We start from the raw sequence: 12,206 nt of genomic DNA, 5'->3' as shown, positions 1-12,206 counted from the left end.
ATACATTTAACTAAAAACAAACATACAATTTTAGGGTGTGTTGGTGTATTTTACATACGAGCACGATGCTAATGTAAGCGCTTTCCATGATCCGGTTCGGATTATCTCGAACGTTCCAGATAACGTTGCTTCCGGTTAGCTTTTACCCATAATGCAGCGCGGCTCCTTCTTTCTTCTCTCGGATCAAGATGGCGGGGCTGGATGGTCCGTTAAACGTGCTGGGGCAGAGAAGCACCGGCGAGTCCGTGCGGACTCAAAACGGTAACGTTTAACTACGCACAGTGAACAAATTATTCCTTTTAATGTTAGCCAAGCTAAATAAATGGTAATAAAATATTTTTTTTTTTAAATATTAGTTAAGAGATAGCTAATGCGCGTGCCGGCCTCACGTGCGGTTTCCGAGAAACGGATGCTAAGCGCGTTGACAAATGTTGATTAAAAAGAAAGCGAAGAGAGAAATTAATTTTTTTTACATGTTATATAGTGGAGTGTAGGCTAATTACTTAGTTAAGCTCAGTGTTTGCCGGCTACGCCCGTTATTTTAAGTCGCGGCCACTTAGCTAGCTTAGTCATGTTCATTTAGGCTTTATAGCTAAATATCGTGAAATCTCGCGATGTTTTATTAAGGATGTGAGAATAACATGAACACATGTAGGAACTCTATACACAGTAAGGAATTTGGTAGACATGTATATGACGTGAATGATTAGTGTACAATATAAGTTTTTGCACATGTTGATGTGGAGCTCTGTGAGTTAATGAGTGTGCGTGAAATAAACTAAATAAACCTTTTTTGTGTTGCAGTGATGGCTGCGGCGGCCATCGCAAACATCGTGAAGAGCTCGCTGGGTCCTGTAGGACTCGACAAGATGTTGGTGGACGATATTGGAGTGAGTTTTTAATATAATCATCTTGTGCAACACGTCCTTGTACAGTTTGCACTGCATCATGTTACAGAGCTGGCGTGGTCGTAATTCACGTCAGACTACACAGATGCATTTTGTACGACATTGGAATGAAATAACCAGGATTGGTTCTTTGTTTAGGACGTGACCATCACGAACGATGGCGCCACTATCCTGAAGCTGCTGGAGGTCGAACATCCTGCTGCCAAAGTGCTGTGTGAACTTGCAGAACTGCAGGACCAAGAGGTCGGAGATGGGACCACGTCCGTGGTAAGACGCTCCCCTCAGTGGACAGGTGGTGTTTGTGTTGAGACAGAGAGAGTGCGTGTGCGTCCTGTGTTAGTACCACCCCCTGTCACTAATCAGTGGGTGTGGCTATGCTAACAGGACAGAGGAAGTGTATCGGGGTCTGAAGAGGCTGCGGCGTCTCTCCTGATGTCTCTATATGAACTGATACGACATGAACCACAAACAAGTTATCAAACAAATAACTCCTTTAACTGAGCGTCAACATTAAGTTGGTGTGTGTGTAGGTGATCATTGCTGCAGAGTTGTTGAAGAGTGCAGATGAACTGGTGAAGCAGAAGATCCACCCCACTTCCGTCATCAGTGGATACAGACTTGCCTGCAAGTAAGAACACACACACACTCATTTTTTCCACTCGTTTTTACTTCCATTTGTTAGTCTTTTTCCCTTTTCGTGTTTGTTTCCCTCATTCATTATTTTCTTTTTGATTTAAAAAAAAATTCTGCTCTTTGCTTCTTTTCTTTGTTTGTTTTTTATTGTTTTTTTTTCTTTTAACCTAATTTTCTGCTTTTTATTCTTCTATTTTTCAACCTTATTTTTCCACTGCTTGTTTTTTAATGTTTATCTTGAGTTTTTTTTTTGTGTGTGTAAATTTAAATTTTGTTGCATCAGTTTGTTTCTTTGTGTGTTTACTCTTGGTTTTCTTTTGTTTCTGTTATTGTTTTTTCTTTGTTCTTGTTTTAGATTTTCCTTTTAATCATGTTTCTATACTTTTCTGGGGGTTTTTTTTCCCTCTCATCATTCTTGCCCATTATTGTTGTTCTTTTGTTTCTCGTTTTTTAATTTTCTTGTTTGTTTCTTTTCTCCACTCTTTCTTAATTTGTCTTATTGAGTTTCATTTCACTTGGTTTTTTATTATTTAAAGAAAACGTACCTAGTTTTCTTACGTTCATATTTCAGGTTGGTCTTAATGCATTGTACATTTTATACTGATTAATTGCTTCTGCATGTGTGTGTTTCAGGGAGGCGGTGCGCTACATTAATGAGAATCTGACCATCGGAACAGATGATTTGGGCCGTGAATGTTTGGTCAACGCTGCTAAGACCTCCATGTCCTCCAAGATCATCGGAGTGTATCCTCTTTGCTCCTGTGTGTTATAACACACAAACACACACAGTAGAATGTACTGATAGTCTGCTGCTCGTCATTAAGCCGTTTTATAATGCTGATGTGTACAGTGTGTGTAAACACTGTGAGCTCTGTTTGACCCTTGACCCCTGACCCTTCAGTGATTCAGATTTTTTTGCTAACATGGTGGTGGATGCTGCTATGGCGGTGAAGTTTGTGGACGGTAAAGGCGTGGCTCGTTACCCCATCAACTCCGTGAACGTGCTGAAGGCTCACGGCCGCAGCCAGAAGGAGAGCATCCTCGTCAACGGCTACGCCCTCAACTGCACCGTCGGCTCGCAAGGTACACCACCATCATGATTGTAATCTCCCAGCCCAGTGTGTGCACGTGTGTGCGCCAGTGTGCGCCCATTTCAATTGCTGCCACACTGACTGTGTGTGTGTGCAGTTATACGCATGGGATAAAGCAGAGCTGACTCAATGCCTCATCCACATACACTCACTCTCTCCGCTGTGTGTCTGTTGTGCTTCGAGTCGTACACACTTCCGTTTATTAACCTTTCTGTTCTGTTCAGGTGAAAATGACTCCTTTTAGATGAGTGAATAATTATTTTTTCACACTGAGAAACATTGTGCTTGTCATGTTAAATAAAACTATACTTTAGCATTGCTGTCACATCAGAGTACATGACCTGGGACAACGGGGCTGTTGATGACTAACTAAAAAAGCTAAAATCTAGATCTCTTAGTTGGTGGTAGGTTGGTTCTATGTGGAACCCTATCAGAAAGGATTCCAGAAGGAACCATTTCAGAAGGGTAGTGAACATGAAAAGGATTCGTGTGTGTTTTATTTAAGTGTGTGTGTGTGTGTGTGTTTGCAGGGATGGTGAAGAGGGTACAGAATGCCAAGATTGCATGTCTGGACTTCAGTTTGCAGAAAACCAAGATGAAGATGGGAGTGCAAGTCATCATCAATGACCCAGAGAAACTTGACCAGATCAGACAGAGGTGTGTGTGTGTGTGTGTGTGAGCGCGAATATTTCCGACACACAGTGACGTGTGTTCATTCCCATTTTAATTGCTGCCTCACTGACCGTGTGTGTGTAGTTATACGCATGGGATAAATCAGTCGACCTGAAACCTTGTGCACAGACACACAAACACTACTGCGTGTCTGTTGTGTCTTCGGGCCGTACACACACACTTTAGTTCTTTACACACTAAATTATAAGGTGAATTATCAGCTTCAACTCTTGTGATTTAACAGTGAATGTAAAGTACAAAGAATCTTCCAGAAAACAGACTTTAATTTCTTGTAGGTGATAAAAATCAAAACTGTGTGTTTAATTTGTTGTATATTTCTCCGCTTCAGAGAGTCGGACATCACTAAGGAGCGCATCCAGAAGATCCTGTTGGCGGGGGCGACCGTCGTCCTGACGACTGGTGGGATTGATGACATGTGCCTGAAGTACTTTGTGGACGCAGGAGCCATGGCAGTGCGCCGTGTGCTGAAGAAAGACCTCAAACGCATCGCTAAGGCAACCGGTGGTAAGCCACGTCCACTCAGGAAGTGATTCTGCACCATTTTTAAAATTATTTTAAGTCCTTTTCAAAGACTTTTTTTGTAATATTAGTTGGTGAAGGAAATGTAAAATCTTGATTAACTGAATCCAAGTTTAAGCTATTTTTTTTTTTTTTAGTTTGGTTTAATTGAGTTTATATTTATTTATTATACCTTTTTATGTATGTTTTCATTCAATTTCCTTCTGTGAGTCATAAAGGATTTATTTATTTTCCTGTGCAGCCACCATTTGCTCATCTCTGTCCAACCTGGAAGGTGAGGAGTCGTTCGAGATGGCCATGTTGGGTCAGGCGGAGGAAGTTGTTCAGGATAGGGTGTGTGATGACGAGCTCATCCTCATCAAGAAGTAAGAGCCAGATGTCTTAACACAGCTCCTTATACTGCACACATCCATCACTTCTATATTAGTGATATTTTTTAACACTAATCTCACTGTGTGTGTGTGTGTGTGTGTGTGTGTGTGTGTGTGTGTGTGTGTTTTAGTACGAAGGCTCGCACATCAGCCTCTATAATCCTGCGTGGAGCGAACGACTTCATGTGTGACGAGATGGAGCGCTCGCTGCATGATGCGCTGTGTGTGGTGAAGAGGGTGCTAGAGTCCAAATCCGTGGTTCCAGGAGGGGGCGCTGTGGAGGCGGCTCTGTCCATCTACCTGGAGAACTACGCCACTAGCATGGTGAGCATCAAACCAGCTGTGTGTGTGTGTAAAAACATGCCAGAAATAATTTTTGTTTTATGGTTTGTTCATCTGAATTTTTGAACCGGTTCATATTTGTCTTTAAGCACTGTTTAATAATACACATGACAGAAGTCGTGACCTGTCTGAGTATTTTAATTCGTTGTAAAAATGTCTAGTAGAAGTAGAAGCGAAAGCAGCTGGAATTATTCATGTTTGTTTTCATTATTTAAGAATTTCATGATTATGCAGCAACATGTAAGTTTTTTGTTGAGGGAGGGTAGAAACTGAGAGATGAATGAGTTTAATTTGTCTTGTAATTGTGTGTGTGTGTGTGTGTGTGTGTGTGTGTGTGTGTGTGTGTACGTAGGGTTCACGGGAGCAGCTGGCAATTGCAGAGTTTGCTCGTTCGTTGCTCGTCATCCCTAAAACGTTGGCGGTGAACGCAGCGCAGGATTCCACCGATCTGGTGGCCAAACTGCGAGCTTTTCACAATGAAGCACAGGTCAATCCCGAACGCAAAAACCTCAAGTGGTGAGTTACACAACACAAAGAACGTGTCGCTCGCTGACCCCTCATTCATCACTGACCCCTTTCCATATTGACGGAACTGTTTGACTCGTTGAGTCAATTAACTTCTTCGCATAATATTGTATTTGATCATGCAGATCTATTCATAAGTGATTCTGAATCTTTTTCTATTTGATTTATTGAGCATTGTCATGTGGTTCTATTTATACGTGACTCAAGGAATCAAATAGATATAGATTTGGAGAGTCACATACATAAATAGATCCAAATAATCAAGAATCAAAATTGTTGGAAACACTATTTCTGTGTGATTCTTTGAATATAATTGTTTGACCATTTGGATCTATTTACATGTGACTCTTTGAATCTATTTAAAGAATCAAATACAAGTAGATTCAAAGAGTCACAGACTAATGAATTCGGAGTCAATTCAGAGTTGCATATAATCAAATACAACAATATTCATAAAATCAAATTGCAAACCTGTTAGATTTTATTTATGTGCTTCTTTAATTGGCTCTTTGAATCTATTTGATTCTTTGTTGTAGAACTGTTTAAATGAACTTTTTGAGCCTTTTCAAAGAATCGAATAGATTCATAGAGTTGATTCAAAGTGTCATATCAAAAACTCCAAATGTTTAAATGGGGCAATATGCAAATAGTCAAATAGAAATAGATTGTGAATAAATGGATCCATTTTCAGGGTTTCACTCTTTGAATATATTTAAAGGATTAAATACAATTGGATTCAAAGTGTCGTATATAAAATGGATCCAATCATTTAAATTCGATAGTACTCAAAGAGTCAAATACAAACGTTTTTGTGTTTTGATTCTTTTAACATTATCGCATTTGACTGTTTGGATCTGTTTGTATCTGGCTCTTTAAACTTATTCAGAGTGAAACTAACCAATTAAAATCAAACACTAATAGATTGAAGGAGTCCATATTTTTAATTGACTCTTTGATTCGATTTCTATATGACTCTTCAAATCTTTAACATGTTTAACCTAAGCCTATATTAAAACAGTAAACCCATGGCTAAGTGATTCTTACACACACAAGTTAAATGTGATTCATAATTTCAAAGAGAGTCTTACAGTTACAAGAACGAGCCAACAACATTTTTAATAGATACCAGAATGTCACTGTGAACTGTGTGTGCTTTATCTTTGTCCTTGTTTGGACTAACACGGATTTTGGACTGCTCTCTGCGTTTGTGACTCGTTTGGAAGACACTTCTGCAATGTGAAAACTAAACAGAACCGTGTGTGTGTGCGTGCGTGCGTGTGCAGGATCGGTTTGGACCTGGTGAACGGAAAGCCGAGGGATAACAAGCAGGCAGGTGTGTACGAGCCCACGATGGTCAAAACCAAGAGCCTGAAATTCGCCACCGAGGCGGCCATTACCATCTTGCGCATCGACGACCTCCTCAAACTCTTCCCTGAGCCTAAAGAGGGCGCGTCTTCGTACCAGGATGCCGTTCAGTCAGGCTCTCTGGAGGGGTAAAGCCCCACCCACTCCGTATTTATTAACATCCCATGTTATAGCGGTTGTAGCTTAGCCCATGCACTTAGCTTGTATTTGTTTTTGCTACTGCAGCAACACAGCTTGCTGATAAATCACCTATAATGACCTGTATTCCCCTTTCTCTGATCTGTTTTAAGGAAATAAACAGGAAGTGGTTGTGTACGACTGATTCACCTATTCACGCAATTCATTTGTCTAAATAAATACAAGCTATATACTAACCAGACTTAAAATGTAATAGTTGTGCATAATTACATTAGGTAACAAAAGCACCCTTTTTGCCATGTTCTGAAATTAACATTTGTTCTTTAGCACTGGTTCATGATATGTTTAAAATAATATGGTTAATGTAAACAAAATATCAGCACCTGTGCTCCGTTTGAGAGGAGACCCCCTATGTAGGCACCATTTCTGATCTAGGAACAAAAGAAAGTGTTCACTTTGAAAGATGGTGTCCTCTAAGGTGTGTCTTCAGAGAAGGGATTCCCATAATTTTTTCATTGTGTTTTATGAAGTTAAAAAGGGAAGGTGGAGGGGGAGGAAGGACCGAACTGTCACTTCTGTACAACTTGGTAACAATATTGTGAACATTGAATAACGATCACGTAAAGGTTTTTTTTATTATTATTTTTTAAAAATATTTTGTTCCTAAATGCATTCAAATAATAATCTTGATCTTTTTTGATGCATACAGTGTTCAAAATGACACGCCCTACACTGAAGTGTCCACTGTAGTGTGGCCGTGTCCCAAATCAAATCGAAGCCTACTGATTCTGAAATCTTTGACTGTGATGTGGTTTACGGCACAGTGGTACATCCTGTCCTTTATAAACATGAGCTAAACTACGCGGTGTAGCCGAAGACGGCATGTTGGTATTTCACACAAGATAACCTGAGGTGGGAATGTTTGAATTCAGAAATGACGTTTTAAAAACACGCACCTTTGTGTTCTGCGAGCGACAAGTTGCATTGGCAGATTAAGAAATCAAGCGAAATGTACTAGCAACATGCACATTCGCCAGAGTCACCAACGATCTCTGATACTTCCTTAAAAGCTTTATTTCTTCGTAATGTCTCTAATGAAAGGTTCTGTGTGACAGGATAATATTAAACCAAGGTGATAGGTGTTTCTTCCATTTGCGTCAAACAGGAACTAATAACAGGTAGGAACTAAAGTTGTGAGAGAGGAACTGAAGAAAGGTCAGATCGCGTGTGCCGTAGGGTTGGTCTGAGAAATCATTTGAGCTGATTTTTGGTTAGTGAGTCATACCTGATTTGCATAAAATTGAGAGAATCTCAAATCAAATGTCTCTGGGTAGTGACATATAGAGAATGAATGATAGCCTGTTGCTTGCGAGGGTGAACTCAGGGTAAAAGCGGAATTGTACCAGAAAGCTGGAAGTAATAAAGATGTTGATGTAATTCTACTTTCACGTTTAAACGTATAAATGTGCACTAACTAAAGAACAGAATACAGATGTGGCTGATGGACTGCATTTGTGATAAAGTGGAATACTGCATAAATTCTGCTTTTCACCTGGAAGAAATTTTAGCACTCGACATTGACGGTGTCGTCTCAGTTTGAAGCGCACTGCTTGGCCTCTCCGTGGATCCAAAGGCAAATCTGGGCGAGCTTTGCCGGCGTGATTCTCACCGCTACGTTGTAGTCCACGTGTGTGCCGTTCCCTTCCTTCACGCTCCTGTGTCCCGAAAACACGCCGATCACTTTCCTCCTCCATTTCCCCTCAGCCTTCGTAGGTGTCTTACGGAGTCTCACGTACACTCCTGCACCATTTGAGCCTCTCTGTGCGTCACAGTGCTGGTACATCAGATCGCCGGACTCCTGCATCACCGAGCAGAACCTGTACACCATCTTCCCCGCGTGGTCATCGTCGAAACCGGAGAAGTGGATCCGTGTGACATGTGGGACCACGCCCAAATCCATGTGCTTCATCGGGAGGCTGCGCTTCAGCTCCAGGAGGGCATAGTCGTAATCGAGCGTCACCTCCTTTCCTACGTCGCTTATCCAGCCTCGTGGTACGTACGTTTGCTTCACACGTGTCCACCGGAGCCGTGGAAATTCCTGCTTGGAATTTTCAAAGGATTTCTGCTTGCTCCGATTCTTCCTCTTCTTTCCTTTTCTCTTCTTCTGTTTCCTCTTACTTTCTCCCTCCGTTTTGTTTCTCCTCCTCCTCCCAGTGTTTCTCCATAGCCTCATCGCACCCACACGCAACCTCTTTAACCTCCTTCGGTATCCACGACCGTCGTGGACGCAGTGTGCCGCTGTCAGCACGTGTTTGGGCGACACTAAAATCCCAGAGCACCCCATTGAAAGCTTCACTGATGCCGAGAATGGGAAGTTGGTGACGAAGCGCTTGTCTGCCATGACAAAGCGCCCGTCTGTGCCATACACCTCCCGTTTCCTGCGTGAGAGAACGGCGAGAGAGGAGGACGAGGTGTTCCTCACATCCTGCAACTCCACCTCTGTCAGAGTCCGAGTTCCGTTCTCGTAAAACGTCTCGTAGGCGAGGAGACGCTCCAGTTCCGTGGTTCCAGGTTCTGGTAGGTTCCTCTGGCACGCGATCCCACATACTGCAACCAATTCTCCAGATTTTCCATCACTGAATGTGGGGCTCGGGAGTTGCACCGTGTTCCTGTCCACAAGCAGAGGAACGTTATTGCCACTCCAGCTGTGGAGGTCCTTATTTACTGCAAATGAAAATGGAACCAAGGGAGTGATGGTGAGCAGGAGATAAAGAGGAAGATGAAACATTGTTCTTCCTCAACCTGAAAGAGAAAGAGATGAGAAGACCATGAGAAAGCATGAGCTGAACATGACAAAAAGAAGTACGTTCTGTGTTTAAAATCAGGTTAGTGACTATAAGAGGCAGGTTTTCATTGCAGGACCTTGCTGAAGAACTCTCCACAGAACTTTGGAAACCAGATGTGAGTCTCCTCCATGTTGTATTTTTCACTTAAATAACTGTTGCATGCTTGTGGTACTTTCCACATCAGTCTCAACAGGATGACAGAACAGGAACTCATCCAGGAACTGTGTGGTTCTCTTTAAGAGTTCCCTAAAAGGTTATGGAACGCTGTTGGAAACACCTAAAGCAAATCGACTGTGGTGTTCATTTAGGGCCAGGCTGAGTTTTTTTTTATTTATATATCTATATAAAATTTTATGGAAAAGTTGTGAAATCAGAGATTTGGCAGGTATTTGTAAGAAATGTTGTGTAGTTGAGAAAAATGTGTTAATGGATGACAAAGGAAGTAACAGAAGTAAGTAGAAGTCTCACACACACACACTGCAGGCAGCTGGAGTGAAAGCTGGAGCTTCTCATGTGTATTAAACAATAACATTTTATTGGCTCCTTGTTGCAGGACGCCTTGGTGAACGTAGTGTAAAAATGTTGTGTGGTATAGTGTGAATTAAATACGAGTTTTACTGTGAACTAATCACACACCTGAAAAACATGTGCAGGTGCTTTTAACCATTTCATGCCCCTGACCCTGCACAGGTAAACACACATGAACAATGTGTCCTGTTTAAAAGCATGACAAATCATAGGGGAAACACACAACTATATATGCGTGTTTATAAACGTGTGAAACGTGTATAAGCACGTCTGAAAACCACGTGTAAAATTCACACCTGCTGTTAATGATCTGATTGTTAATTCATGTGACTTTTCCGTAAGGGAAGTGCTGAGAGCTACAGTAAATCACTGCAGTTAAATGTGCCATATTGATGAGATGATTTTTACTAATTTTTAAAAATGTATATATTTATTTCATGGGATTGTGAGAGGATGAGGTGCAGAAACCAACTAAAGCAAGCGAACATAAAGGATGTAAAGAGTCTCCACTGCCTCCAACAATAAATCTCTATTCTACAATGTCATCATTTCACAAATGTCCCTAATTCTCTGAATAGACACAGTTATACAGGATGAGTAAAAGAAGTTAAACACGTACCTCTGAGCTGCTCTGAACCGCAGATTTCCCAGATTTCGCAACTCAGGCGTCACATCAATGCCAAACGCAAGATATGGGGATATGGGAGTGAACCGGTTCTTTTGGATCGACTCTTTGGGAATCGATTCGCGAATCACAAACGATTGAATCCGTCGCCTCATCAGAAAAGCTGCAGGGTTTAACGTGAAGAAAACTCGTCTTAGTGTACAAAAACAACGTCCAAGCAACACTAAACATCTCTCTCACACACTTTACTCATCATAAGGAACAAAATCAGAAACGAAAGACAATAAAAGAGCAACGTTTTTGTCTCACTTTAAATGAGAGACGGGCTCTGTGACACAAGCAGCTTGAATCATCCTCCTCCAAATTCTCTGGATTCTTCTGCCTCCAGAGATACAACGAAGCCAAACCTCCTCCTCCTCCTCTTCATCTTCAGCAGAGTTATACAAACCTTTATTTCATCTGCGTTATTGATGATAATACATCTAATCTATAAAGCCTACTAGGTTTAGTTAGTTAGCCTATACTAGCCAGGACTGCTAAGAGCGTTGCTAAGGTTACAGTGTTCACATCGCCATTTTCCTCATACTAGCACGAATAGGACACCAGCTAGCGATTTTTCAGTTTAAAAAAAACGTGTTTTGTTATTTATGTACACAACTTTACACTAATACACACAGATAACTTGGGTGTGTGTTGTTAGTACACTTTCTGTCAGTGAGCTCCAAATTTATCCTGCATTTATCCCAAATTTATCTTTGAGCCCCTGTCCAGCCAAATCTAAAATGAGGACTTTTGACTTTATCCTATATCTCTAAAATAAAATTGTCACCACTTGAATTAGATCCTAGGGTTTTCTTTATTTTCATGAAAACCTCTCTCTCTCTCTCTCTCTCTCTCTCTGTCTGTCTGTCCATCTGTGGAACTATAACAATCGAAATAATAAAAACAACAGTGTGTATTGAAGAGTCGTTAGCTAGATGCTAATCAGGCAGAGGTCGTTTGAATGGTAAAGGAATAATCAGAGTAACCAACACTTATCTTCTCATATTTGTACTTAGTAAGGCTGGATCTGAAACCACCGTGCTGTATTCCATAAAACAGCTGTTGTTTTTTGGTCTTTATGAAAGAAAGCACTCTGGACCAAACTAATGGCAGAGATACATAAGTAAGGAGGTTTGTACGCAGTATGTACAGAGATGAAGTTTTCTGGGGCTTTTTTTTTTTTTTTTTTTTTTTTTTTTTTTTAACACATTAGTGATCGTTTTCGTTTGCAGAAAGGCTTTTGGTGTACACTGCACAACCACAGATAGGAAGACAGATCACTTCCTGTGTTTCTGAGGGACTTTTTACATACACACAAACACTATAAGCTCCTGAGAACTTTAGACGAGTGACAGCTTTGAAGCTTGATCCTGAAAGTGTGTGTAAACTAACATCCTCTTACTGAGGAGCACTTGTGTTGGTTAGTGAATACACATACCGTTTAATGAAGGGTTCCTGAAGCTAACACACACACACACACACACACACACACACACACACACACACACACACCCACACACACACACAGAGTGTCTCAGATCATCAAAACTTCCCAAAAGCACATTAAAAAGCTTTTAGTG

General features: G+C 41.1%; 2 protein-coding genes and 1 non-coding gene across 3 annotated transcripts; 2 read left to right on the top strand and 1 right to left on the bottom strand.

The window, feature by feature from the left end:
• The first annotated feature begins 133 nt into the window (after nt 1-133).
• On the top strand, nt 134-6,762 carry tcp1 (t-complex 1). The gene is made up of 12 exons (XM_053642551.1): nt 134-261; nt 805-890; nt 1,047-1,175; nt 1,439-1,536; nt 2,175-2,285; nt 2,443-2,624; nt 3,163-3,289; nt 3,654-3,829; nt 4,086-4,209; nt 4,347-4,539; nt 4,910-5,073; nt 6,366-6,762. Exons 1-12 carry the CDS (start codon nt 189-191, stop codon nt 6,577-6,579), a joined length of 1,677 nt encoding a protein of 558 aa, XP_053498526.1. The 5' UTR covers nt 134-188; the 3' UTR covers nt 6,580-6,762.
• Nucleotides 1,236-1,373, top strand: LOC128619947 (small nucleolar RNA SNORA29). Its single transcript, XR_008388045.1, has one exon. It is a non-coding gene; the product is annotated as a small nucleolar RNA SNORA29 (small nucleolar RNA).
• Nucleotides 6,763-7,109: 347 nt separating the features above from the next.
• On the bottom strand, nt 7,110-10,939 carry LOC128618897 (inactive serine protease 35). Its single transcript, XM_053642552.1, has 3 exons — nt 10,894-10,939; nt 10,579-10,747; nt 7,110-9,387 (listed from the first exon to the last, which is right to left on the bottom strand). The coding sequence occupies exon 3, from the start codon at nt 9,371-9,373 to the stop codon at nt 8,177-8,179; it is 1,197 nt and encodes a 398-aa protein (XP_053498527.1). The 5' UTR covers nt 9,374-9,387; nt 10,579-10,747; nt 10,894-10,939; the 3' UTR covers nt 7,110-8,176.
• Between the last annotated feature and the right edge of the window lie 1,267 nt (nt 10,940-12,206).

Source organism: Ictalurus furcatus, chromosome 15 (genome assembly GCF_023375685.1).
Source record: "Ictalurus furcatus strain D&B chromosome 15, Billie_1.0, whole genome shotgun sequence".
In the NCBI taxonomy this organism is placed as follows: Eukaryota; Metazoa; Chordata; class Actinopteri; order Siluriformes; family Ictaluridae; genus Ictalurus; species Ictalurus furcatus.
The sequence above is the reverse complement of the archived record's forward strand: the minus strand, read 5'-3'. Positions and strand labels throughout refer to the sequence as shown.

Excerpts from the sequence above, each read along its gene's own strand:
- tcp1 (XM_053642551.1), top strand. The coding sequence starts at position 189 with ATGGCGGGGCTGGATGGTCCGTTAAACGTGCTGGGGCAGAGAAGCACC. Across the intron at positions 1,176-1,438 it reads GAGATGGGACCACGTCCGTG|GTGATCATTGCTGCAGAGTT; the intron begins GTAAGACGCTCC and ends GTGTGTGTGTAG. Across the intron at positions 3,290-3,653 it reads CTTGACCAGATCAGACAGAG|AGAGTCGGACATCACTAAGG; the intron begins GTGTGTGTGTGT and ends TCTCCGCTTCAG.
- LOC128618897 (XM_053642552.1), bottom strand. The coding sequence starts at position 9,373 with ATGTTTCATCTTCCTCTTTATCTCCTGCTCACCATCACTCCCTTGGTT.